The following is a 25282-nucleotide window of genomic DNA, read 5'->3' as shown; positions in this document are numbered from 1 at the left end:
TAAACGTGGCCAGCGCAATACTTTCAAAGACGGCTAGACGGAAAAGACGGCGGCAGACGAAGAAAGAAAGACTGAGAGACCGAGAGAAAGTTTGGGAAAAACTTCCGATCAAGGAAGCGCGTGAAGGGGAGGGGTGTACAAGTCTTGATTCTATTGGGAATCCAAGGAATAAGCAATGACGAAATAAAGAGTGGGTGAGAAAGAGAGGGATCGGGATGCAAGGGTGTACCCGTGCGGCCTCACGTGAGGGGCTGATAAATATTTAACGGTGCAGGCTGAGACTCACGTTTCTCCAGCAGGTGATGCAGCCTTTTGCCTGCTGCCTGGGGATACATGCCTGTCTCTCTCACACACACACACACACACACACACACACACACGCACACACTGAGCTCTTCAACTGCTTTACAGACTCAAGAGAAACAACACTTTTTACACGTATTTTCAAGGATGAAAAAAAAACCTCATTCCCATTTCTCCATCAGTCAGATTTTTTACGTTCCCGCTATTTTCCATCTGATTTCCGCAATAAAAAAACTCAGCAAATAACTGCTTTGGCCCTGGATTAGTCTAAAAATCTAATTATTCACAGGGCCTTGGCATGATCTAAGGATAATAAGAAGAAGTAAAAGAAAAAAATAACTAAAAAATAGTCTAACATTATAAACGTGATACCGACGGCGTCTAAGCAATTTTTCTACCAGCAAGTCTTGTGCATCTAGATGCTCATTTGTATGTCAAAAACACCTCAAAAAACGTTGAACATTGAAGGAAGTGTATTTGAGATATGTGACCTTGATTTGACTTTGGCTCATTTCCATAAACCAGTTCATCTGCTGGTTCCAATGGTAAATCATATACAAATTCTACATCCCCTCACACATTTTTTGAGATATCATGCTAACAGGAATATCAGAGAGACCAATGGATGGATGGATGGATGGATGGCAATACATTATATTGCCAAAAGTATTGGGACACCTGATCTTTTCTGCTATACGTGGTTCTCTTTCCAAACTGTTACCACAAAGCTGAAGGCATTCAATTGTACAGGACGTCTTTAGATACGCTATAATAAAATTTTGCATTTTGAACTTGGAAACCCAAAACCTCTTTCAGCATGGCCATGCCCCTGTGCACAAAGTGGGCTCCGTGAAGATCTGTTTACAAGATTTGGAGAGGAAGATCTTGCTGCTATAGTGCTCCATCCCTACTGAACGCCTTTGGGATGAATGTGAACGCTGACTGCACCCCAGGTCTCCTCACCTACATCAGTACCTGCCTTTCGTTACATCCTTGTGGCTGATGAACACAAACATCCATAAGCACACTCCAAAATTTAGTGGAACATCTTCCCAGAAGAGTGGAGGTAATTAGAAGAGGGAATTGGGACTAAATGTGGAATGCGATGCTCAAAAATCACACGCCGAACTTATGACCAGGTGACCCAATACTTTTGGCAATATAGTGTATAAGATATAAATGCCTGATTTGAGAAGATACAAACTAGAAACAAGTTATGTCTTAAATCAAGCACTAGAACACTTGTTTTAAGCAGTCGATGTAGTCTAATGAACTTAAAACTAGCTTGTTTTTTAAAGTTTGCTTTTACTAAATCTGTGTGAAAAGGTCTTAAAACCAGAGCTACAACAAAATAAATTCCTCCTAATTTAACAAACGTCATGAATATTTTTTGCCTTGAAATGATTAGTTTTAAAATCAAGATTCGTATCGTCAACAATCATTTATTCGAATGTCCTAAAGTCCTAAATCAGCATTTTATATTCCGCAACCCTAAAACCAGTTATTACAGCTAAAATAGTTTTAAAAGATACAACTCTGACCTCAAAATGTTGTCTCATAGCAATTAAGCTCAATTTGCAGATAAAATAACGCACTTTACTAAGTAAGAAAGAAAGAATTAATCTTTAATCGATCATAATAATCGTTATACAATCTGCGATTGTGTAGTATTTTATTCTTAAAAAAAACAGATTGATCCGATTTTTATGGCTAGAAATAAGATCGTAAGTCTTGACTAGACGGGGAGTTTTAGCAGTGTATAATTTGTGATACGGTGGCGTTTCATGGTGAAGATATGGTCGGGAAGCTGTCAAGAAGGCTACGGTAACTAAACCAATCGGAGAACGGGGCTACGACAGTTCAGGACTGAAAGCCGGTTGTCGTTGTCATTGGTCTGATTGCGTAATTCTACGTTCCCACCACCCTGCTGTATTTAGGCCAGGCTTAAATATATCTTACTATGAAAACAGACCCTGCGTTTATGCTAGTTGCTCATCCAAAAGAGCGAAACTAGCTTTGCTTTAATACGCTGACGGACCGTTGCGAGTCGCTCTCAAGCCCCGCAGCTCATTAATCAAGATCAGCATTTCGAAGCCTGGGCCTTCTCCTCCTAAAGACTATTATTATGAGGCGGTGTCACACGTGCTCGTTTAAAAAAGCGGGTCATTCAGGGATTCGTAGCTGCTGAAACATTAACGACTTCGCGCTAAACACACATGCTAATACAGATTTGCAGCCGCCCAGCCTTCGAAGGCCAAGTCAGCAGCTTCGTCTCAGCCTTAATTATGGCCGAACGGACTACGAGTGTTACCGCAATTCTTCAGACTTTATGGTTAAACAGGAGGTGTTCTGGGATATGCTGGGGCATTAATGGGTATTGCTCTGGGGGAACATTTTCAAGCTAACACAACAAAACGGTCCATAGAGCGCCTGCCGGAGTTAGCGCTCACAGTTACTAGCGGGTGGCATTTGAGAGGGGTCGAGGTAATCAGCGCTAATCGTGATTGAGCACAACTTATTCAACTCAGAACATCAGGGCGACGTTTTCGCATCATTAATGCCACCCGCTAATTCTAACTGCTGACCTTTAGAGTGTTCCAAAATAGCAAAACTTGGCATTTTCTATAGCATGACACTGCATGCACAAGACTCCAAAAAAATCCATTATCCTTTTTTTTAGACTAATATTCTAGTACAGTTAATACTGGATTTATCATGATATTTAATTTTTTTTTTCCGCCTGGTCTCGTATCCTCCTGCAGCCAGAGCTATGAATTATTCAGAGAGATAAAAAAAAAGAAAGAAAGAAAGAAAGAAAGACGGACCAGGACCGTGAGTCACTTGAACTCATTCATTTCCTGTCACTTTCCTTCCTTCCTCTTGCTATCCTGTATCTTCGTCTGCCTCGTTCGTTATCTTGCACCGTCCATCAGTTTCCCCTTTTCCACCACTCCCGAAATCAATATCTATACGTAACGGAATCCAAAAAACATGATCAAAAAGACCAATGCGGAGAGGTCTTCCGCTCTAATTAGCGCAAAACAACGTAGACAACAAACATATAACCCGTGCTAGCTTTAAACGTCGATCCGCCCTCACTTGTTCAGCGATTAGCGGTAATTAGCTTTGCTGCCTCGCAAATGCCATGCGCTAATAAAGGCGAGCGCTAACTCCCGCAAGTTGAGCCGTTCATCGATTGAAAAACACGACGATGGATTTTAAAACCACCTGGTGACATTATCAAAAAAGTCTGCGCATGCTAATGAAACAAAGGCCACGAAGGCAACTTGTTCCAGAAAGTTCCCCAAAACTTGTTTATAGTTTCTGTAATATAATTGAGAAAAGGACCCCGATAATATCAGTGAACGTACAGCTAATAATTTTGTAGCTAGCGATCAAAAATGTAGATGTTAGGTCAGGCCTTGCTGGCATACATTTTGAAAGAATGTTGTTTTTTTTCAGTGATATATTTTCTCGAATATCCAAGCAAACTTTTACTTCGGTTTACTTCAGCGTTCATTATTCCTCTGGCTGAAGTGTTACTCTGAGCTAAATGGATGCTAACGCTTGAATAGCATGACGTGACTAGCTGTTTTTAAGGGACTTCAATGCTGACGGGGTGAAAAGATTTTTCCGAAACCACGCAAAAAGATCTTGAGCTGTGCTAATAAATGATCTTTGACCAAAAACAGTTTATCTTCGTGAACAAAATGCCGTTTAGACACAATGGCGCCTCAGGAAAATGGAAAGTTTTGCATTATTAATACTGGGGGAGCCTTTTCAGCTCAAGAGATTTTTCTAGCTTAAGATCCCTTCACAGGTCAGTTAGGACATGGTACACATCTGGAAACAATGTTTTGCTAGTTTTTCTAGGTTTGTTAGCCACTGCTTTCAAAGTCTTGCCCTGAAATAAACAGGAAACACGCTAGCTATGGTGGTTTATGGCTGCACAACTACAATTACATGCTAGCAAAATATAGCATATTTGACGTATATATTACGCCGCTAATATTGACACCCTTAAATAGGTCAATATGAGCAAATCATTGCTTCATTCCTTTGTTTTACACAATGTGATGAATGATTAACGGAGTTTGGCCTGTGTGTTACCTCATATTTATACCCCTATGAAACAGGAGGTCATGGTTGTAACATTTTTTATGCTCCTCTCAACGAGGTGTATTAGAAAATGTAAAATAGCAATGGGAACATATGTCTACTTGATAAATATATATATATAATATATTAAATAAATACAGTGGAGGTTATTCTTACAGCAAATGAGGACCAAATGTGGAATGGGATGTTCAAAAAAAGCACATACGAATCTTATGTTTAGGTGTAGACAAACTTTTGTCCCATAGTGTATACATATATTATATATATGCTTCTTTGCTCTCTTCCTATAATCCATATCATTTCCACATCGCTGGTTACACTGACTTTTTTATTTTCCACTCTCTTGTTTTCATTCACTACAATTTCCTGTCCCTTTCTCTTTGCTTTGGGCAACTGTGCAATAAATAACGTCATTATTTAACATCCGCAAAACACACACACACACACACACACACACACACAAACATGTTCGGATGCATCCAATTAAAATAAAATATGTACTAAACCTTTTACTCTCCCACTTCTCTCCGTCCATGGGGAATGCAGGAACCTATATTTGGCCGTGAGGTGTTTCAGAAGAACATCCATTTACAGGGATCCTTGGCCTTGTTTTTTTTTTTTTTTTTTAACTCCCACCCCCTTTTTTTACTCTTTCCCTCGTGGGTTAGGAATAAGTCTACATAAAAAAAAATGCATCCATTTTGGAAAAGGGGGGATGAGGAAAAGGACATGTTGGTTAAAAACGAGCAACAGCTGGGGCGGATGGAGCGAGCAGTCAGAACGATAGATTGATATTCAGTAAGCGTGTTCATTTTTTATTTTTTTTTTACCATCGAGACCCCCCACGGAAACATCTGGCTCTTGGCCCACAACGCCCTGCTGCTTTGACAGAGCTGAAAAAGCCACCCTGCAGTCATCGGCGAGAGAGAGAGTGAAAAAGAGAGAGACATGAGGAAAAAAAAAAACGTGTCGCACTGGAATAATGCACTAGCTCAGGGAGCGTCTGACCTTCAAAAATCCTCCATTTAAATAAAAATATATTTATATATTTAAATCGGATGACTGCTCGGCCATTTCTTATGTCCGTGACACACATAGACACACACACACACTTTCTACAGTACCTTCCACTTGAAGTATGACTTGCCAGATATGGAAGGAGACACCATTTCCCTGAAGGAAGCTAAAACGAGCTTTCTAATGAGGAAAATGTCTTTTACAGGATCGACGATTAACCTCGCCTTACATCCGTTTGCTTTACCTTCTGGCACATTCAGTTCTGTATATCACGATATTACAAATGAGAAAAGTTTGGAAGTCTTTTACGGTTTTTGAGACGCACGTGCATTGTTTCTATGTATGGGTCATTTAAGGATATGAAGATTTCCTTTGACCAAACAAATGTAGAATTTCATTGAAAAGCCCTCCCTTAGCACGAAGAACAGCTTCGGCTCAAATACATTGCCAATTGCTTATAAAACATACCCATGTTGTTCTTCACTAGTTGGAGATTTCTCTCCTTGGAGAGGTGGAGAGTTCATCCCAGAGCAGTTCGATGGGATTTAACTGGGCAGTCGTGATAGATAATGCTCTTTGCTCTCCAAATAACGCTTACTCAGTCCAGACAAAATTGAATGGTGTTGAAGTGTGTTGCCATGTTGGTCCTTTTTACCCCAAAACCATTAAGCTTCCACCTCCATGTTTGAGTTTGGAGGTGAGGGAGACTGCTAACATCTTCTGTCCTGGTCTCCACTTTCTTCCACTCATTCATTCTCATTCAAACTTGTGAGTTTTTGGCATTTAAAAAAAAATCCCGCATAATACACCTAAAAAAACATGGATTTCCTTGAAATTTAGAGCTTAGAAAACCATCAATTACTCCAATTCTGCCGAAGCCTTGAAATAAGTGTGTAAATTGTCTGATGGGCAGGTATGTCTAACAAGCAAGAATTAGAAAAATGACCTAAAAATCTTTCTTACGCTCGAAGCACACACAAAGAGGAAGTTGAAGTGAAGTAGTTGAAGACACCGAGTGGCACCCACTTATGGATGAATGCTGAGAGAGTACAGGGCCATTACGGTCCTATTCAGTATAACACACACACACACATTCAGACAGCCGTCAGCTCCAGAGACTATTAGGTTCGCTGTTGAAGTGATTCGCTCAAGCTAATCTGATAAGTGGCCTTCAGTGTGGGGCACGTTTAGCTCCTTTCCGATATAGTGTGCGCACACACACACACACACACACACACACACACACACACACACACACACACAGAATCACAGCAGTCTGTGATAATGGAGGAAGATGTTCCGCTAAGTCCACCTTACAAAGGCAAAATATTGAACAGAACTTTTCACTATAAAGTACAAACACTACAATACACAGAACCGCATCCAGAACATTCACCAAAAGTTGACCTAAAGATTTGATTTCCAGGAGTCGTTGATCCAAAGTGGTTAAGTTGTCGGCCTTCTCATCAGAAGGTTGTGAGTTCCAATCCCACCACCACTGAGCTTCCGCTGTTGGATCCCATGAGCAGTATGTCGCCTATGAGAGCATATGCTAAATGTAAATGTCAAAAGCAAAGGAGATTACGGGGATGTTAAGCCCCCACCCACAATCGAGGTTTGTGTTTGACTACTTCTGGCACATTAGCAAAAACGTTGGCTTGGTACTGTGGTGGTCATGGCCGGAAAACTAACGTTGGTCTGGATTTTTTTGTAGCATGTTCTTGTTCTCAAGCTGGAAGATCATTTCGAAATCTGAAGTATGAGAGAGAAAGAGACAGAGAGAGAAAGATGGCAGGTGTCTGGGTTTCCCAGGCTTCAGCGTATCCACATTGTAGCCGTAATTGTTTGTGGCGTATCCCGACAGCTTGAATGTCCCGTTTCAGCCCCCCCATAAAAAAAAAGAAGAGTGTGCGAGAGAGAGAAAACTAACACCTCACAGTCCACACAGAAGAAAAACACAAAGGCGACAGAGCGATCTCCAGAAGATAAGTGTTATGACAGCAGAACTCGCTTTAATGGTTACATAATCCCCCGATGCTGCGAAAATCAGGGCCGTGGCAGCAAATGATTATGCCGTGCTTTTGTAGTCTCGGCGAAGCAGAATGAGAGAGGTTACAGCAGCTTTTTGTTGTGTTGTGTAATTTGCTGCTTTAGAATGGAAACACTGTTGATTCGAGAGGCTGCAAATGATGATTAGTCGGAGCTCGTTTCGCCACAACACATGAGCTGATTACGGTCGACATTTACAATCGTTCGAAAATGTCAAAACAGGCGATGCTGAGAACATTGCAAGGGGGAAAAAAACACTTTTCCGTCCTACCCCAAATGATCTCTAATTGAAACATAAAGATCTGCCAATCAGCAAATGCCAAAGAAGCTGGGATTGAGAAGAAGGCTTTGATCTAACCTCTGAGTTTTCCTCAACTCATGACAGTTACCATTGAAAAATAGGTTCCGCCTTACTTTCTTGAAGGGTCATCTACAATAATATCAGCAAATCATTTTCATCTGATGACATTAGATGAGAATCGGTTCCCCATTTGAGTCTGGTTCCTCTCAACGTTTCTTCCTCGTCCAATTTCCGAGCCCTAGGTGTGTTCACCTGGAATAAATGCACATCAATTAAAATATAGGTGAATTTTGTTCTAGAATTCGTACATTCCAAATAAACCTGATTGGATTTTAATGCCTTGCAACCAAGTCTGATCATGGGTATTGATTGACCGAATTTGGATTTGTGAAAATGCCCATAGTTTCCAAAAGGTGTTCTACTTAGATCCATGTCCAGGCTTATACCTTAATGTTCCATGTCGACCTAAATCCCTCTTAGGAAAGTAGTCCCTTATGGTTCTACGTAAATATATAGTTGAGGCATACAAGAATAGGCGTTTAGAAGGCTAGCATCACTTTGATGGTCATGATCTACCTGTCTCTTTCAGGATCTGGCTAGAAGAAGACAAGGGGATGAACAAGTACCATTAAAAATTTCACTTTAAGCTAATCTTGTCATCTTATGACTAGACTACAGGCAACTCACATTTGGAAGGTCTTTACCTGTGTATCAGACCCTTGCGACTAACCAGAATTAAGCCAATCCAACAACTTGATTTGAATCTCTTTAAGGCTAAGTCTGCACTAATCCGGATAAAAAAATAAAATAAAAACTTCTTCTTCTTCTTTCGGCTTCTCCCATTAGGGGTCGCCACAGAGGATCATCCGTCTCCATACCCCTCTGTCCTTCCCAACTACCTGCATGTCTTCCCTCACCACATCCATAATCCTCCTTCTTGGTCTTCCTCTTTTCCTCCTTCCTGGCGGGTCCATCCTCAGCATTGTCCTACCGATATACCCCGTGTCCCTCCTCTGCACATGTCCAAACCATCTCAATCTCGCCTCCCTCACCTTGTCTCCAAAACGACCAACATGCGCTGTCCCTCTAATAAACTCATTTCTAATCCTGTCCATCCTTATCACTCCCAAGGAAAAACCTCAACATCTTCAGCTCTGCTACCTCCAGCTCCACCTCCTTTCTTTTACTCAATGCCACTGTCTCTAAACCATACAACATCGCAGGTCTCACCATAGTCCTATAAACTTTCCCTTTCACTCTTGCAAATACCCTTCTATCACTCTTCTCTACCCACTCCACCCTACCTGCACTCTTTTCTTCACTCGTCCACACTGAAACAGCTGAAAACGCTCGCATCCCTGTACTGCACATGAGCAAAAAGTAAGGCACTTCGACTTGCGCCATTTACACCTTGCGGGTATTTTCTTTCCGGCCCCTTGCACCCCATAGCTGTCCAAACAGCTGAGCAATGCCCTGTCTTCAAATACAAACTTAACACTCTTTCTAATAACTCCTCTCTGTTTTGGCTTAAGAGTTTTTTTAGACACTGACCTATTTATACAAGCACGAGGATGTGTATTTGATAGAGGCTACAAAAACACTTCTGCATAAGACCTTCTGCCAAATGCTGAAAATGTAAATGTAATTATGCTCTCTTGTGGAATCCCGATACAGGTAGCTGTGGCTTCATTGGGGTTTGTTCTCCCAAGGATAGGTCAAACACATTACTCTTTATAATGAAGTACAAGCTCAAAATGAAGCCTCGACTATCCCGCCGTCTATTCTCGCTGCCGCAGAGATCCCATCACGTCTAACTCCTTGAACTTTTCTAGTAGAAACAACCAGGAGAAAGTGAGAATGGATCACTGACCTGTGGACTGTGGGTTATTATCAGATGGTGCCAAGCTGCTGTGCTGAAAGAGGTCCTGCTTTAATGAGCTCTCCACCAAGGCAGCTGGTGTGCTGGAGCATGCTAATCTACTCTAGTCTAGGTTTGACATTCTGGCCTAAGATCAGCTTTTTTGGGACTGTAATTACATCCTAAGAAGGGCAAAGAACATAAAGGACAAGGAGCTGCAGTCATTGGCAACTTGCAAGCTACATCAATCTGGAAAATGCACTAAAAAAAATGCCAGGTCTTGTTTTTTGATGGATGGCCAGCTGCACCATTCCAAAAACACAACAGCTATATTGAGACATATGGGCTACATGGCTGAGATGGTTTCTGGCCAGAATGGTATTTTATGATAGCTTTAGGATGTACATAGGCCGTAAAGAAACCCTTTGAAATTTGCAAGGACCACTATTCACATATAGATACGGGTGTGAGGTGGAGTTACTGTAGGGTTCACAGACGATTCCGGGAAGAATCAGACCTATGGAATGTACTTCTTATACATTATAATTAAAATTTCATGTCTCAATAAACTTTGTTCCAAAACTAATCAATATCTATTTTATTAGAAAACTTCTACCAGAGTATTTCAGCCTTTGGATGTAGCCATCATTGTCACTCCTGAGTAAAAGTGAGGAAAGCAGGGTTACAAAATATATATCAGGCTTCTCCGATATGAATATTTTATACACAGAAAGATGTGAAAGTGTATGCGTCAGAGAAACTAGGTGGTACTTGAACCCACGTGTACATACAAGCCTAGCGCTCGGCATTCCAATCCTGGATCTTGCTGATTTCCAAATGAGCACTGGGGACTTGCTGCAAGTAGCCAAGTCTAATTGATTTTCATCACTTTCTATTATTTGTTTGTCTTAGTTTAATGAAAGCACTTAGCCGTTTTTTTAAGCCACATCTTCCTGAAACCTTATAAATATTTAACGCCGAGCCAGACTGTCTCATCAAATAAGCAGTCCCTGACGCTCACAGCTGCCGGACGAGGAGGGAGTGACAATTACGGAAAGCCACAAGAAAGCCTTCCGGTGGGGGAAAAAAAAATTAACCAAGAGCGGTAAGGTTACGAAAACAGCGCTGTGCAAAATGTCAACAATTAGACTGGGTGGCTGTTTCAGCCTAGCTAATGAGTCCATTAGCAGCTACTCTGTCTAAAGGACGATAGTGGGGGAAAAAAAGTGAGAAGCATTTCAGAGCATTCTCAAAGGGTTGACCTTTTGTTTGCCGAGCAAGCGGGATAACGAGGAACAAAAAAAGAGAAAAGGGTACTAATGGGTAAATCATCCAACTTTTATTTCCAGTCAGAACGCCTTGGTGGACGGAAAACTTCCAAAAGATTCTTCCAAAGACTGTCGGATAAGTATTAATAGCACCTCGGCTACACAACTGGACACAATTATGATCGAGCTAGCTCCGACAAAACACAGTAAAGCAGACAAGATAATTGGGCTAATTTTAGTTTGCAACATACGCAGACTTCTCCCTACCAGTTCTTTCAAAAATAAACCTTTTTATCAGCGCTCGAACATTGTCCTTCGAGCATTTTTCCTCCCATGACACCTGTCCCCTGACTTCTAGCTAAAAAAAAAAATTATAATAATCAGCATTGCTATTGGACAAGTTTACCCTCCGCTATGAAGAGGATTAGCAATTTTATTCCTGGGGATTTATTGAAGTCCAATAATCTTTCTCCAGCTCTATGAAGCCTCGAGCACAGCTGTCATCTCATTCCAAGTAACCTCACAGAGCTTTCGCAAATACCTACAATGCCACTCGGCATGAATCAGACAATAAGATATCAATGCTGGTAAATCCATCTCCTTAAAACGCTTAGCTAGAGACCAACTAAATTCGAATCAAACAACTGTAATAATATTGTCTTTAACTGCAAGAATATGAACAGATGGATTTAGCGTTTCAGCAAATGCATTTAGAACGAAACCGGAAAGTCAAGCACACGACGTTCCCAGTAGATGTCTGAATCTGGGGGGAAAAAAAAAAAGTGCCTGAGCAAAGGCTTTGAAGAAAGTTACATCTCAATAACGTCCTCTCTGCACCAGCAGGAATAGCGGCTTAGGATGAATAGGCATGACTCACTGATGACTTAAGCTTTTCTCACACATATATACAAACACACACACACACACACACACACACACACACACACACACACTAACCACTACGTTACAGCTTCAGGTTGGACCAGAATTTTCCAAGCAGTTCTACATACGTCTTCTGCTCTGCTGAACAGGCAGCCAATGCTACACATCCTGTAAATTAACAGGAACATGAACGAATGCAGCAAAGAGAAAACAAGCATAATCATTGATTACGGTAACGTTTTCCATAATGATGGACTTTTAGCAGCACTTGAGGCAAAAACAGTAGCCGGTTTTGCAAACAAATAAGCTTAGACGATGACAAAAATCAGTATACAAAGCAATTCATTTGTTCCTTGATCAAAGAGTATAGATTCTTCGAAATTGTTTACCATTTACCTGACCTAGAAAATGTGTCAAAACCGTCTGACCAATCAAAATTAAATTAATTACCTGTGTTTGGAACTAGATTTGTGTGTAATATTCTATTTCTGCCAGAGAGGTCTCCAAATTGCACTGCAGGTCAGTAGCTTTGGCTAGCTAACATTTTCTAAGAATATATAATTAGGATACTCACGTTGGCAGTAGTCCTTGCCTTCCTCGAAGCCCGGCTTGCAGATACAGCGCCCGATGGGTACCAGCCACCCGCCATCAGCGCTGCAGTACATTTTCGGAGACTCAAACTCCTCCGAATCATTAACGCATGATCCACGCACCTCTACGAGCGCCGAGTCACCCCCTGTGACTGTGTCGGGGAAATGTGCCAGGTTGTGCACGGCTGCCGGGCACTTTTTATAGAAAACCCGCAGTGAGACCAGAGCGATGCATGCTCCAACATCCTGAAAGGCCAAGTAAAAGCCCTTTTTGTTCAGGTTGCTGATATCCCGAACCTCTGTGTTCAGTTTCATGACCCGGTCGCCGACGTCAGTCTGCGTGAAGCTCTCGTCGGCGGCGATCGTGTCGATCTTGACGTACTGGCTCTCCTTTATAAACCAGAGGTTCTCGTTGTTGGACTCATGGTAGTACATATTAAAGGTCTCTTTGCAAGTCCCAGGGACTCCAGGAAGACTGTTGCAGTCACGCAGCGTGAACTTGATCTCAATGTAGATGCGTTGGGCTCCATGGCGGGCGATGTGGCGAGTGCGGAGCCAGTTGTTCTGGTTGGCCTCCATCACGTTGCACACTTGGTACGAGCGCATGGGAGTGTTGCGCTCGTCCATCACGCTGATCTCCTCCCACTGCAGGGAAACCAAGAAACCTTTTCGTTAGCATTTGTTGCGTTCGCAATGCAAAACCTTGTCAGTACCTTGTACCATCCAAAGAACCGTAGAAAATGTTTCCTAAGATTACTCTACTGGTGATTGATCTCAGGGTAGCTTTATAATCACATTCATTCTCGTGCCTTTAAATAACTGTGTGTTATCCTTTGGCCAGGAACTGGCCAAAAGCCAGCAATGTGGTGACACATTCCCAATTAGCCAACAAGCTGCATGTAACATTCTTCAAACACACTGTAAATGGCACACATCATGCTGATGCTGACCAGATGTTTGTGTGCTATATAGGTATGCTAAATAGTACTGTGGAAAAAAACGAAACCAGTGCTTAACCTCAGAAACCGAAAAGAAAACGTTTGCCTCTGTTAGTTTTTCAAATGACAGCTGCATTTTGTGGAAACAGGCATATTTTTTTCCCCTCCTGGGGAGCATAATGATGTCCTCAAAACGTCAGAAATATCTGTCTAACTAAAAACTTTTAAAGCTCAGTACCCAAAAATATAATCAGCATTTTGGAAATATGTAAATGTTATGAGTTTACAATTATTTTTTTTAGTGTGTGTGTGTGTGTGTGTGTGTGTTAGTTGTTAGTATATGTGGGTCAGTCTATGCAAATATGTCTACATCTGCTTTCACTTGGGTGAGGTTCTGGACCCGAGGACACTTCTCACATGGGTAAGAAAACATCTCAATTTCTACAAGAGAATGAAAATAAACCGAGCGGCAACAATCCCTTAAATGCCTGAGCCCGCTTTCCCCAAAAGATTCAGTTTTAGCCAAATAAAACCCAGATCCCAGGGTTTATTGATCTCGTTTTGCCACGGAGATACATTCGGAAAACCGCCGTCTCAGTTAAGAGCTTGAGCGATTCAACGTACTGTTTAATGAACTGTTGCCTGGTTAGACATCAAGCATTGGGCTGAAACATAAAAATCTCAGGGTTCTTGAATGTCTGTATCACTAACGTTGACACTCTGAAGCTTTTTCCATTCTGGCTGAAGCTAGTCCAAGGAGAGGCATAGCAATAAGGAGCTATTACAAGTTGATGGGACAAAAATCAACAATGAATAAAACTAATACTGGACCTTTTGATAAAGTGTGCCTGTGTTTCCTTCTAGTTAGCTATTGTAGTGTTTAGTTTTTTTGCTAGCAGGCTATTTACATTACGTCTAAATATAACACAAAAAATACAATGCGCTGGATCAAGTGCTATTCTGTAAACTGTTAAATAATGATGGTGTAAACACGGCCCATTGCCAGTACAGTGTTATGGACTTAAATGTCTATTGATCTGAATTCAATTCAGCTCTCACTCTCAATATCAGAACAATATACTGTACCCATAGTCCATCCACAAAACGTCTGCCTACTTTTCTCATGGGAGTCACACAAAATATATCAAACCAAACTTTCCAAACAAAGTCTAAAGCAAAACTATTTAGCATTTTTGCTCTGCTGAGTTGGACCCACGATTTGCAAAGCTGTTCCTCGAACTCGCCATGATACTACAGGCTATAACGGCATGAATCCGAATGGGGCATGGTTAAAATATATCAACTAAGACACAAGGGTCAATTACAAGTACAGTGTGTGTTTGCCTAAGTTTATAGGCATACATTGCAGATCAAATCAAAGTTGCTACAGAAAGTCTTTCTGGAGTAAAAAAGGAAAAAAAAGAAAAGTGGACTGCTTTCCCCAGAGCGCAATGATTGTGACATTTGGAGAAATAATCATCCGGCGAAAAAGAAAGGCTTATGAGTTCCTGTTTATTTATTTTCAAAAGTTAGTCTGCACTCAACTTTTATATTTCCACTGGGAAGCCACTGTTGGGAGTTAGAAAGTGTTTTACGAAGTGGTTGAAGTTTTTTTTTTTTTAACAAGATTTGGTGCACATACGGACACATCCAAGGTTCAACACATAATAACTGTCATACCATATGATGAGCTGAGTCACCATATAAACGCCATGCAATTACCATAAAACGGCTAGCAATTGCCCGCATGCACAATGGCACATGCATGAGGTTAAAAGCATTCTGTTTAGACAGCAGCTAAAGGTTAGGTACGTTCTAGCGGCACTGCTGTCAGAAGGATATTGTGGGTGTCTGATTCCCTGTAGCCCTTGGCGTTTTTAGAAGAAAAGAAAAAGCCTTAACTTCACTCATCAGTCATTTTTCGGCATTGCTTGGCAACTTTGAAGAAGGGTAAACATGTCAGTTCTCTGGCTTAACAGAATTTCCAGCAGTAATTATCTGGTAGTTTAGGATCATTACTGTCTTTAAGACCACAAAAGAACATCTGTTTTTCTAAAGGAGGGGTTCCTTTTGAACAGCACATGATTAGGTTTACCTGTTTCCTGGCAGCCCGATGTGAACCTTCCCTGGTGGGTTCTAGACGCACGCACGCATCTAAAATGAACTTTGGAGCATCAAACCAAAGCCGAGCCTTCACATCTAGCCCTGGGCTAAAGGAATTGCGTCTGGCCTGCCAGGGTCAAGTGGCACATTTGAGCTGCTAAGGTAAATATTCAGTGAAGCTAAGCAAACAACCATGGGAAACGGCTGCCTTTGCTCTAAAAGTATGGCTGGCTGCCGAATGTCAAAGGTCAGCATGCTATCTCCATGCATGCCAGAGAAGGGGCAAGAGTGAAATTCCCAAAGCTCAGCAAGTGCTTACTTCAAGGGGTCCCTTCAGTGAGGGAACTTCTATCAGTACTTTAATTCATTCAGTCATCCTTAGTAAACACTACGGTTCATGATAAATCCACCTATCCCAGGAATACTGGGTCCCCCACCAATTCATTCCAGATCATAATCCACCTCCCAGAAGGAACCAGAAGGAAGCCCATGTGGACAGTAACCCCAGATCAGGATCAAACTGATGCCCCCTGAGCTGTGAACCATCAACTCTACCCGCTGTACCGCTGTGCTGTACAATCTGGGTTAAACATTGATGCCAGATGGATACTTGTAGAAAAGCTCACTCAGTAGCACAACAACAAGTCTATCCTCAATGGTTACCTCCTGGGGGGTACAACAAAAAAGTTTGCTGAAAAATCTAGCAGTCTAAGACAGCTAAAACAAATCTTGCGCTTTGGCTATCATTCAGAGCAAAACCGATCAAAACCATGACCTATGATGCAGCATGAGCAGCATTTGTCTGGATTTATATTTCTCTGAAGAAGCATGTACACATTTACAAAGCCTATAGCTTTGTTCCAAGTACAATTTCACTTTTCGGAACCCTGACAAATTGTAAAAATGTCTTCGCAAAGATTTGTTCAGTGTACCCTTTAACTATAGTGCCTTTCAAACATGCAGCTTTGCTCATTAATGTTTTGGCATGTTACCAGTTCTATTAGCTGTGAAAGCAAGATGCATTTTGGACTAGGCTTGGTATTGTTCCTGGTAGAGCCAGATGACAAAACTGTATGATGTATTCCAGAAATTACCAGGAATATCCGTCTTGTCCATGTTTTCTCTTCTACCAATAAAGGCAATTTAACCATTTGGCAAATTAACAACCAAAGATCCAAAACCTAGGGAACAGCTGGGGAAATTTGAATTTGAAACTAGTGTGAAACAGAATAACAAGTAAAGTGAAAGAGGGAAGGATTCTCAATAACATCTGTATCAAAATCTTTCCAGAACTTTTGCCACAAAATTGGAACCACACAACTTTGTAGCATTAAAATTTCAAACTGCAACTTGTATTCAATGTGAGGCCCATGAACACATCGTTTCTCCAAAGGTTGTAGGATGGCCTTTAGAGACCTTTGACCTCAACCCTATTGAAAAGATTTGGGTTGAATCTGAACACCAAATTCATGCCTTGCTTTCTTGGTGCTCAATCACAAATATTGTTCTTGTGCTCTAGTTGCTGAATAAGTTTATTTCCCTATAGGCACAGTCCACGGAACAGGTAGTCTTCTCATGTTGAAGTTGTAATAGCAGCAAAAGAGGAAACACTCCATATTAATGAGAATTGGTTACAATGTTTGGAATGTGATGTAGAGGTCAACTGCTAGTGTATTTTCCCGATAGCTAGGTTGGATCATATTAGCTGCTAACCGATTTATAAACTGATTTCTTTTAAATAGATACTGAATAATAAACAAACACTCCATGCAAAATAGAACTGAGCTTTAATACAAAAAATAAAAAAACAGTACTGAATCATGGAATTGTGCTAAATAAAATAAATAGGAACAAAATTCAGTTGTAAACATAATTAAATTACAAATAATAAATAATACATTTACTATATCGCTCTCAGTGCAGCACACAGTCTCACGTGTAAAAACAAACAACAAATGGCATCAGTGATTCGCCCGTCGTAGAGCTTCTCAGCTGCTCCTGCAATGGACAACACCCTGAAAAACTATCTGTATGGATTTTTTAACTATAGATGCCAATAGTTTGCCAATAATCAACAAACCTGATGAATCAATCGACCTCTAATGTGATTTTTTATACTCCATATGGTGGATTTGAGTGTTGCAGATACCTCAGACACTAAGGGCACGATATTTTGCCCACCCAACTCTTTCCATGTGGCTAAGTTTGCAGCTAGAATGCATTGTTAGATACAGGTAAGATAATACCTAAATCAAAATAGCCAACAAGGTATCTAAACCTGAAGGTCACAAGGTACCATAGTGGGCTGCAAAAAAAATTATAAAAACAAGCGTAGCTGTTGCCGTCCTCAACTTTATCAACGACTTTTCCTTTATACCATCTTGAAGCCGAAGGGACAATAAATATCTCAGCTCACCTAGACAATCCTGAACTATTACACCAACCCTTTACAAACAGCCCTTTCTGAAGTAGTCTCCACATTCCCACCAGACTCTCATGCCTGCTAATCTCCTTAATGCAAATGGTGGGTGCTTTCCTGGTGGAACAGTAAGCACTAAAACCCACAAATCCTTCCTTACTCTTCTACCATGCTCTCGTTGTACACTTTTTTTTCCCCTTCCACGGCCATCTGACTCAACCATGCTGTGCGCTAAATGTCACTGTAGCTCTCGGCTCTTTTGGACATGGACGGCTGAATCAAATTTGCACCTAAATAATAGCCAGCTCGATGACAAGTACAGCATTATGTTCGCATTATGCAAGCCCGAATTTGGTCCCAAAAAACAGTCCTGATGCTGTATCGAAATCAGGATTAATTACCGGCCAAACTTGGTGGGGGGGTGTAAATAAGTTGCTGCGTATTTGTCTGTTTGCGAAACAAGTACAGCGATCCGATCCAGCTTCTGGCTGCTCTGTGAAATCGTTAAAAACAGGCTGCTGTGAAATCCTGAAGATAGATTTCCTTTAAAGCCCAGTTTGACTTTCGTTAACTTGATTATTTTCAGCCCCATGCCGGCGCATCGTATGAAAGCGAGAGACGGAGCAGCTCTGCTCTCTTCTCCATATCCAGCTCTCTCTTTAACACACAAAGGATTAAGTAGTGATTTAAGAAATCGTATTCTCAGCTTCTTCACCAAACAAGAAACAAACTACAGGTACATCTGGCCATAACGCTAAGCCTGGCCACCGCTAGAGCTGAAAATATAAGGTAAGCTACTTACACCCTGGCTGTCTTTGGAAAGCCTTGAGACGACCTTGACTCTCATATGTGCACATATGCCACGGACGTGTACAAAACGTCCAAACACGGTTTCTACACAGTGCGCTTTTGACTCGCTCATAAATATTCATGTGCAGGTGGAACTCGACTTCCTGCTGGAGTTGATTTATTGATGGCATTGCCCATTCGTTGCGATGGGGAAAAAAAAAAAAATCACACTTGTTCCCTTTTTTTTTGGCATTATAATGACAGCATTTGGACATAATCCAGTAGGGTTCCAGTTTCTAATGCTTTGCTAGGTTTGTATTTAAAGTTCATTTGAATTGCCTGCCTTTGGCTTCCTGGAATGTCAGTGTATTTTCTTCTATAGCGGGGGTCACCAACCTTTTAGAAACTGAGAGCTACTTCTTGGGTACCGATTAAAGGGCTGCCAGTTTGATATGCACAGTTTCCAGTTTGATCTGAAATAACACATTTGCTCAATTGACCTTTTATTATATGTTATTATTAATAATTAATGATATTCATCTATGTGAAGACACTGACCATGTTAATGATTTCTCATAATAATTATCAACAATGATTTTACAACGTAGGAAACAGCTATTTTTAGAAAAGGCCCCCGGGCTACTCATGTGGTCCTCACGGGCACCATGTTGATGACCCCTGTTCTATAGGCTACACAGTTAACAATGAAAATCTCTTTCTATTGGCAGGCTCTAAACATTCAAACTAGCATACCCAAGCTAGAACTATATGGACCTCACCATAAGATTTATGTAAATTTCTTTTCCAAACATCCAAATCCACATTAGGTCGGCATTTGCTGTTATAAATAACCTCCACTCTTCTAGGGAGATGTTTCACTAGATTTTTGAGAGATTCAGCCACAAGGGTGTTAGTAAAGCCCGGCACTGATAAGTTGCATTCGGCGTTCCAATTCATCCCAAAGGTGTTCAATAGGGTTGAGGTCAAAGCTCTATATCAGGCAACGCAAGATCTTCTACTCCAAACCATATAAAATATTTCTTCCTAGAGCTGGCTTTGTGTGTACAGAGGCATGCTAGTACAAATTTGGGTCAAATAGTTCAATTGAAGGAAAAATCTAAAGATACTATGACTAAAGACATTCTATTCAATTGTGTGGCTCTGACTTTGTGGTCACCAATGGGTTGCTACAGAGGGGCCACAATTGTTAGCATATAGGGTTAACGCTTATCAAGCTAATGATGTTTGATTGCTACTCACCCCTTCTGCTGGATACGCCTCCCATCCGAGGTCCCCCAGAGCGGACATCGAGTCCAGTAGCGTAACTACAGAGTGAAGAAAAAAATCAGGAAACAATTTAATACAATAATTTGATTTGAACTTGATGTTACTGGCATTGTGTTTGTTTGTTTTTTCTTTTGTTTGTACTAAATTACAACCTGTAAAACACCATCTCAATATTAAATATACTTAGGACAGGAAAATCGCTTTTAAAGCTCTTGGGGTCTTTCAATAAAAAAAACACTTGAGGACCGAACGCTGTGGCATGCGCTCTAGATTCTAGGATCAACACTATTAAGGCAATCTGAAGCAGTTGAGGAGGTCAAGTAAGGAAACGTCTACAGGAATGTGTAAAGCGATAGAAAGTTCTTCTTTTAACACACACACACACACACACACACACCCTATTCTGTGTCCTGAGGCTATGAACTATGTTTTCTCAATCTGTTCTGCATTCCAGGGTAATTAAGGTCTTGGCACCGCACAGCATCAATTTTTCATTAGCTTCCATCTGCAGATGTTGCTGTCCACACTCAGGACCTGAGCAGATTTGAGTTAAAGATGCCAGAGAAGACAACGACATATATAGACAAAAGAGTATGGAATGCTAGCACAAGTCAAATGATCGCCGTACAATGTGATTCTTTGGTTCCTTGTGTGGTGTTTTATGTGTTCACCACTTAAAATTAGTCTTTCTACTTTGAAGAAGTTACTACAGTAGAGTTAATGACAAGACAAACGATCATTTTTTTATTAATGTGCCGTGATTACAGGGTTGCCAGATTGAGCTGGTTTAATATGATTTGCAACACCAAAATCTTGTTTTTATTACAAATTTTATAAGTGGTAAAAGATTTATTTATATATATTATATATATATATATATATATATATATATATATATATATATATATATATATATATATATATATATATATATATTACAAAGTGGATAAGGATAATGTCCACACAACCACAAATACTGAAATACTTGTTGAAAAATTGCACAACTTTAGGTTTATTTCAAGTATTTTGTGCGGTGTTTCAACTGTATTCAGTCTTGCTAAAACCTGGCAACCCTAATTAAAGCTATTACCTCAAATGATGTTGAATGCGCCTAAATCGTGTACATTGTAACCAATACTCTAAATATAAGGTCATGAATATAAATAGGTTCGACTTTAAAAACCACAACAATATAGTTTCTGAGCAGTTTTGATGAAAGATGGAAATTCTACCTACTAATCGTTACCTATAGCAATCGTCCTGCTCTAATCAAATCTATATATAAGCAACAAACATTGATGGGTTAGAATTTGAAAGAAATAATAAATGAACACGGCCACATTTTTGGTTAATAGCTGTAAGATACAAGATTTTACAGGACATTGTTATTTATAGCAACCTATTTGTCCTGCTGTAACAGAGTTTGAGTTTGAATACTAATATTAATATAGTTTTTATGAAAGACAAACACATTTATGGGCAAAAGTTTCAAAGTATTTTACAGGACATTTTTTCCTATAGATTTAGTGCAACAACCACATCGTATGCAACAAACGTTTATGGGGCAAAGTTTCAAGATATTTTAAATTCCAAGAACCAGATCACTTGCAGTCCTGTGTTTAAATTAAAAATCAATCGATATAAAGTAGCTCAGTTAAAAGACAAATGCCGGTGTGGTAACATATATTCCAGGTCACTAGTTTTGAGCTATTTTACAGGACATTGTTACCTATACAATACATGCAATAACTAAATTATCCATGTATCGTATTCAGCTGTATTACTCGCTTTTTTCTAGTAACCGTTGTTTTCTAGGAAAGGCAGAACAAATCGATTGAAAACACAAGAAATGAGCACCGTTTAGACAAATATAGAGTTACCGAGGAAAGACAAGAACAAAAAAAAAAGGACAGAGTGGAGAAAACAAAGGGAACAAGTTGAGATTTTGATTTACGACACGCCGCCTCACAAAAGAGAGTCCGCATGTGTGTGTGTGGTGCACCGGGTTTTGATTTATAACGACAGCGGCGTGTTTGTAAAAGATTAATGAACGGTGATTCATGTTTCATAAATAGTTTCCTCCGCACCGCCTGCAATTCTTCACCCGGCGAGACACGTGTTCACGCTCTGCCTATGTGTTGAGTATGATGAAAAGTGCTGGAAGCAGCCGGAGATAGAGTACGCTTCCTGAATGTGTAGCGAATGTATGAACCCACGTTAACCCTTTAGCGCTCTGCTAATAAGTTACTGACAGACGTCGAAGCTTCAGGTGACGCTAATGCTTTTAGTCAGTAGATATAAAGGTTGATAGTTATTTCATAACTAACGTTAGCTAATGTAATTTAAATCATGTGGAATAGCTAGCTAGCGACTGGTTACCTTGGACTTACTATGGGGACGGGTTGCCAATATCGAAAAAGTACTTCTAATCCATAGATAAGTACGTCCGGATGGCTGTTTCAGGTCAACTATTCATTAGCACCTTTAGCATTTGACATCATCACAAAGCAGCTTTGTAGAAAATTTGAATTGAAACCTAGGAAGATATTGGCAAAGGTAAACTCCCTGAGACCTCATGAAAGCTCAAGACTGGAACTTGTCCTCTTTTGTTTGACATCAGAATCTACTGGGAGTAGTATTAAGGGTGTTTTAAGTATGGTTCATCCTAAAAACCTTTTGACGAGGCAACATTGAGACCTAAACTGGAACTTGTCCTGGGATGATTCGAGGATTCTTTACACCAGGATTACACCAGTTATTAGGTCCACATCTAGATATTATCTAGTGAGCATACTGTGTCGTGTCAGTCATTTACAACACCAGAACATGAGTGAAAGGAGGTGCAAGAGAACGGGATCAAGATTAATCAAATCCTAACCCGCGAAAAAACAACAACCAGGGCCGAATATCCTCTTTTTTTACACACTGTCACATGATGACAGTATCCCAGTCTTTCAAAACGAGTAAATACAATCTTTAATTGTTCCTATTTACTCATTCACTCCACTTTCTATTCAGACCTTCAACACAGGCACTTGTTTTGTCAATTAATGCTAGAGGAAGAATTACGCAGCAGTTTGGCCTAATGCAGTTCCATTACGTTCAAACTGACTGCCGGGAACAGAAACACTGATCTATTGATCAGACTCCCAGCAAGCAAACAAAGGCACAAATTTTAAAGCGTCTCTTCAGCTCTTCTTGTCAGGACAGAACAATGATTGGGGCAGTAAGTACTGGGGGCACCTGACTTCTCCAGTCTTTTGTTGGCTCTTCCCCAAATTGGTACCTCAAAGGTAGGGTTAGGGTTAGGGTTTAAAAGGTGAAATTCGAGAGGTCTATATTTTCCGAATAACCTGAGTGCATTTTTAATACATAAATCTGTTCAAATCCGGATTAGATCTATATAAACTATCCTCAGTATTAACTGACATCCTCGCTGGACAGCCCCCATCCTATTTCACAAAGTGATGATCTGTTCTTTTATAGTGAATCTCAAAGTGTCCTACCAATCTCAGCCAACAGCACCCATTCTGTCCTCTCTCCTTTCCCAGGGATGGATGAGGAGCTCTTCTCTGTTTAAATGGTTAAACAGGTAGGTGCTCCACATGTGTTCGTTAATAACTAGCGAATCTAGCTGGGAGATCTGACTCAAACTCAGACCTGGTTCCTCTGCTTGGCAAGAACAAGATGCAGGCCATATCCCGATTATCTCTTCATCATGGCACCTGTTAGTGGTTGGGATATATTAGGCTGCAAGTAAACATTTTGTCCTCATAGTTGATCTGTTTTGAGCGAGTTTGACAAATTGTGATGGCTAGACGCCTGGGGCTAGACGAGCTACTGTAGCTCAAATTGCTGAAGAACTTTATGCTAATAATGCTGGACAGGTCAGGACTGTTTTGGCAGCAACAGGGGGACCAATCAATATTAGGCGGGTGGTCATAATGTTATGTATGCCTGATTGGCACAGGAACATTGTCATGCAGGAACTAGTTTGAGTTCCAGCAAACGGAAAGTTTAATGCTAACGAATCCTATAAAAAATTGTGGGCCTCCACTTTTGTGGTAACGGTTTGGCAAAAAAAACAGCGGTTTACTGAAACAATGACGCATCAAAATAATCCAATTGTTAAAATGCGATTTCAGACGGATTTGATTTGAGTGAATAAACCAAGCACGAAGATTTAAGAAGACTTCTTCTTTTGGCTTTTCCCATTAGGGGTCACCACAGCGGATTATCTGTCTCCATACCCCCCCGTCCTCTACATCTGCCTCTGTCAAACCAACTACATGTTTTTCCTCACCACATCTATAAACCTCCTCCTTGGTCTTCCTCTTTTTTCTCGTTCCTGGTGTCTCCATCCTCAGCATTCTCCTAATGATATACCCCATGTCCCTCCTCTGCACATGTCCAAACCATCTCAATCTCACCTCCCTCACCTTGTCTCCAAAATGTCCTACATGCGCTGTCCCTCTAATAAACTCATTTCTAATCCTGTCCATCGTCGTCACTCCCAACAAAAACCTCAACGAAGATTCAAGAAGACTGCGAAAGGAAAGTACGTGTAAAGACGTGTTGACTTAATAATGAATCTATTTCCTGCTTCTGGTGGAGCCTCCATTTATTTTATGAAGCTTTAGTATACTATTTATCCTTTTATCGCTAATCCACTCGTCTTTTTTTTGAGGTTTGAAAAGCATGCGAGGAAAATTCTCTTTCTTTCTCTCTTTATATTTTTTTTCTAACATTATGGAATTTCTATTTGTCTATCTATAAGCCTCCTTCCTTTATTCTTCTTATCTGTTTTGACCTACATACCACTTTTTGTCTCTTTCTCTCTTTTTTTCTATCACCCTGTCTTCCTCTTTTTTCTCGATTCATTTTGCACTCCTCTGCTTTTTGCTTTCTCATGCTTTCTTGCATCATCCCTTTCCATTTTCCCTCCTTCTCTTTCTCTTGCTTATTCTATTTCGCTTTTTCTTCTCCGTCACGTCCCGTCACTCGTTCTCTGCCTTCGTTAGATGTCTCTTTCTTTTACCCTCAACTAATCTCTGTCTTTCTTTCTTTATTCATCCCTTTCCCATCTTGCTTCCTATACTTCTTTACCCTCTTGTCATCTCTTCACCCTTTCTCCCTTCTTCCTCTTTTACTCATTGTCCCTTTTCCTGTATTTTTCCTTCTCTTCTTTTATCTCCCCTTATCTTTCTCATTTATTTCTCTCTCTCATTCTGCTTTACCTCCCTCTTCCATTCCTTCTTATCTCTCCTCGCTTTCTTTTCATAATCTTTTATTCGCTGCATTCCTTCTTCCTCTTTCTTCCCCATTTCTCTCTCCATCTCTTTCTCACTTGCTCTTTTTC

The 25282-nt window shown here is 40.6% G+C and overlaps 1 protein-coding gene across 2 annotated transcripts in view; it reads right to left on the bottom strand.

Moving 5' to 3' along the window:
* epha4b (eph receptor A4b) overlaps positions 1 to 25282 on the bottom strand; it is an 88533-nt gene that overhangs the window by 53406 nt on the left and 9845 nt on the right. For both annotated transcript variants that reach the window (XM_046851482.1, XM_046851481.1), the window contains exons 2-3: positions 19897 to 19961; positions 12372 to 13032 (exon numbers count right to left, since the gene is read on the bottom strand). In XM_046851482.1, coding sequence (XP_046707438.1) covers positions 12372 to 13032; positions 19897 to 19961 — 726 coding nt within the window. The remainder of the gene's footprint in view (positions 1 to 12371; positions 13033 to 19896; positions 19962 to 25282) is intronic.

Source organism: Silurus meridionalis, chromosome 6, assembly GCF_014805685.1.
Source record: "Silurus meridionalis isolate SWU-2019-XX chromosome 6, ASM1480568v1, whole genome shotgun sequence".
In the NCBI taxonomy this organism is placed as follows: Eukaryota; Metazoa; Chordata; class Actinopteri; order Siluriformes; family Siluridae; genus Silurus; species Silurus meridionalis.
The sequence above is the reverse complement of the archived record's forward strand: the minus strand, read 5'-3'. Positions and strand labels throughout refer to the sequence as shown.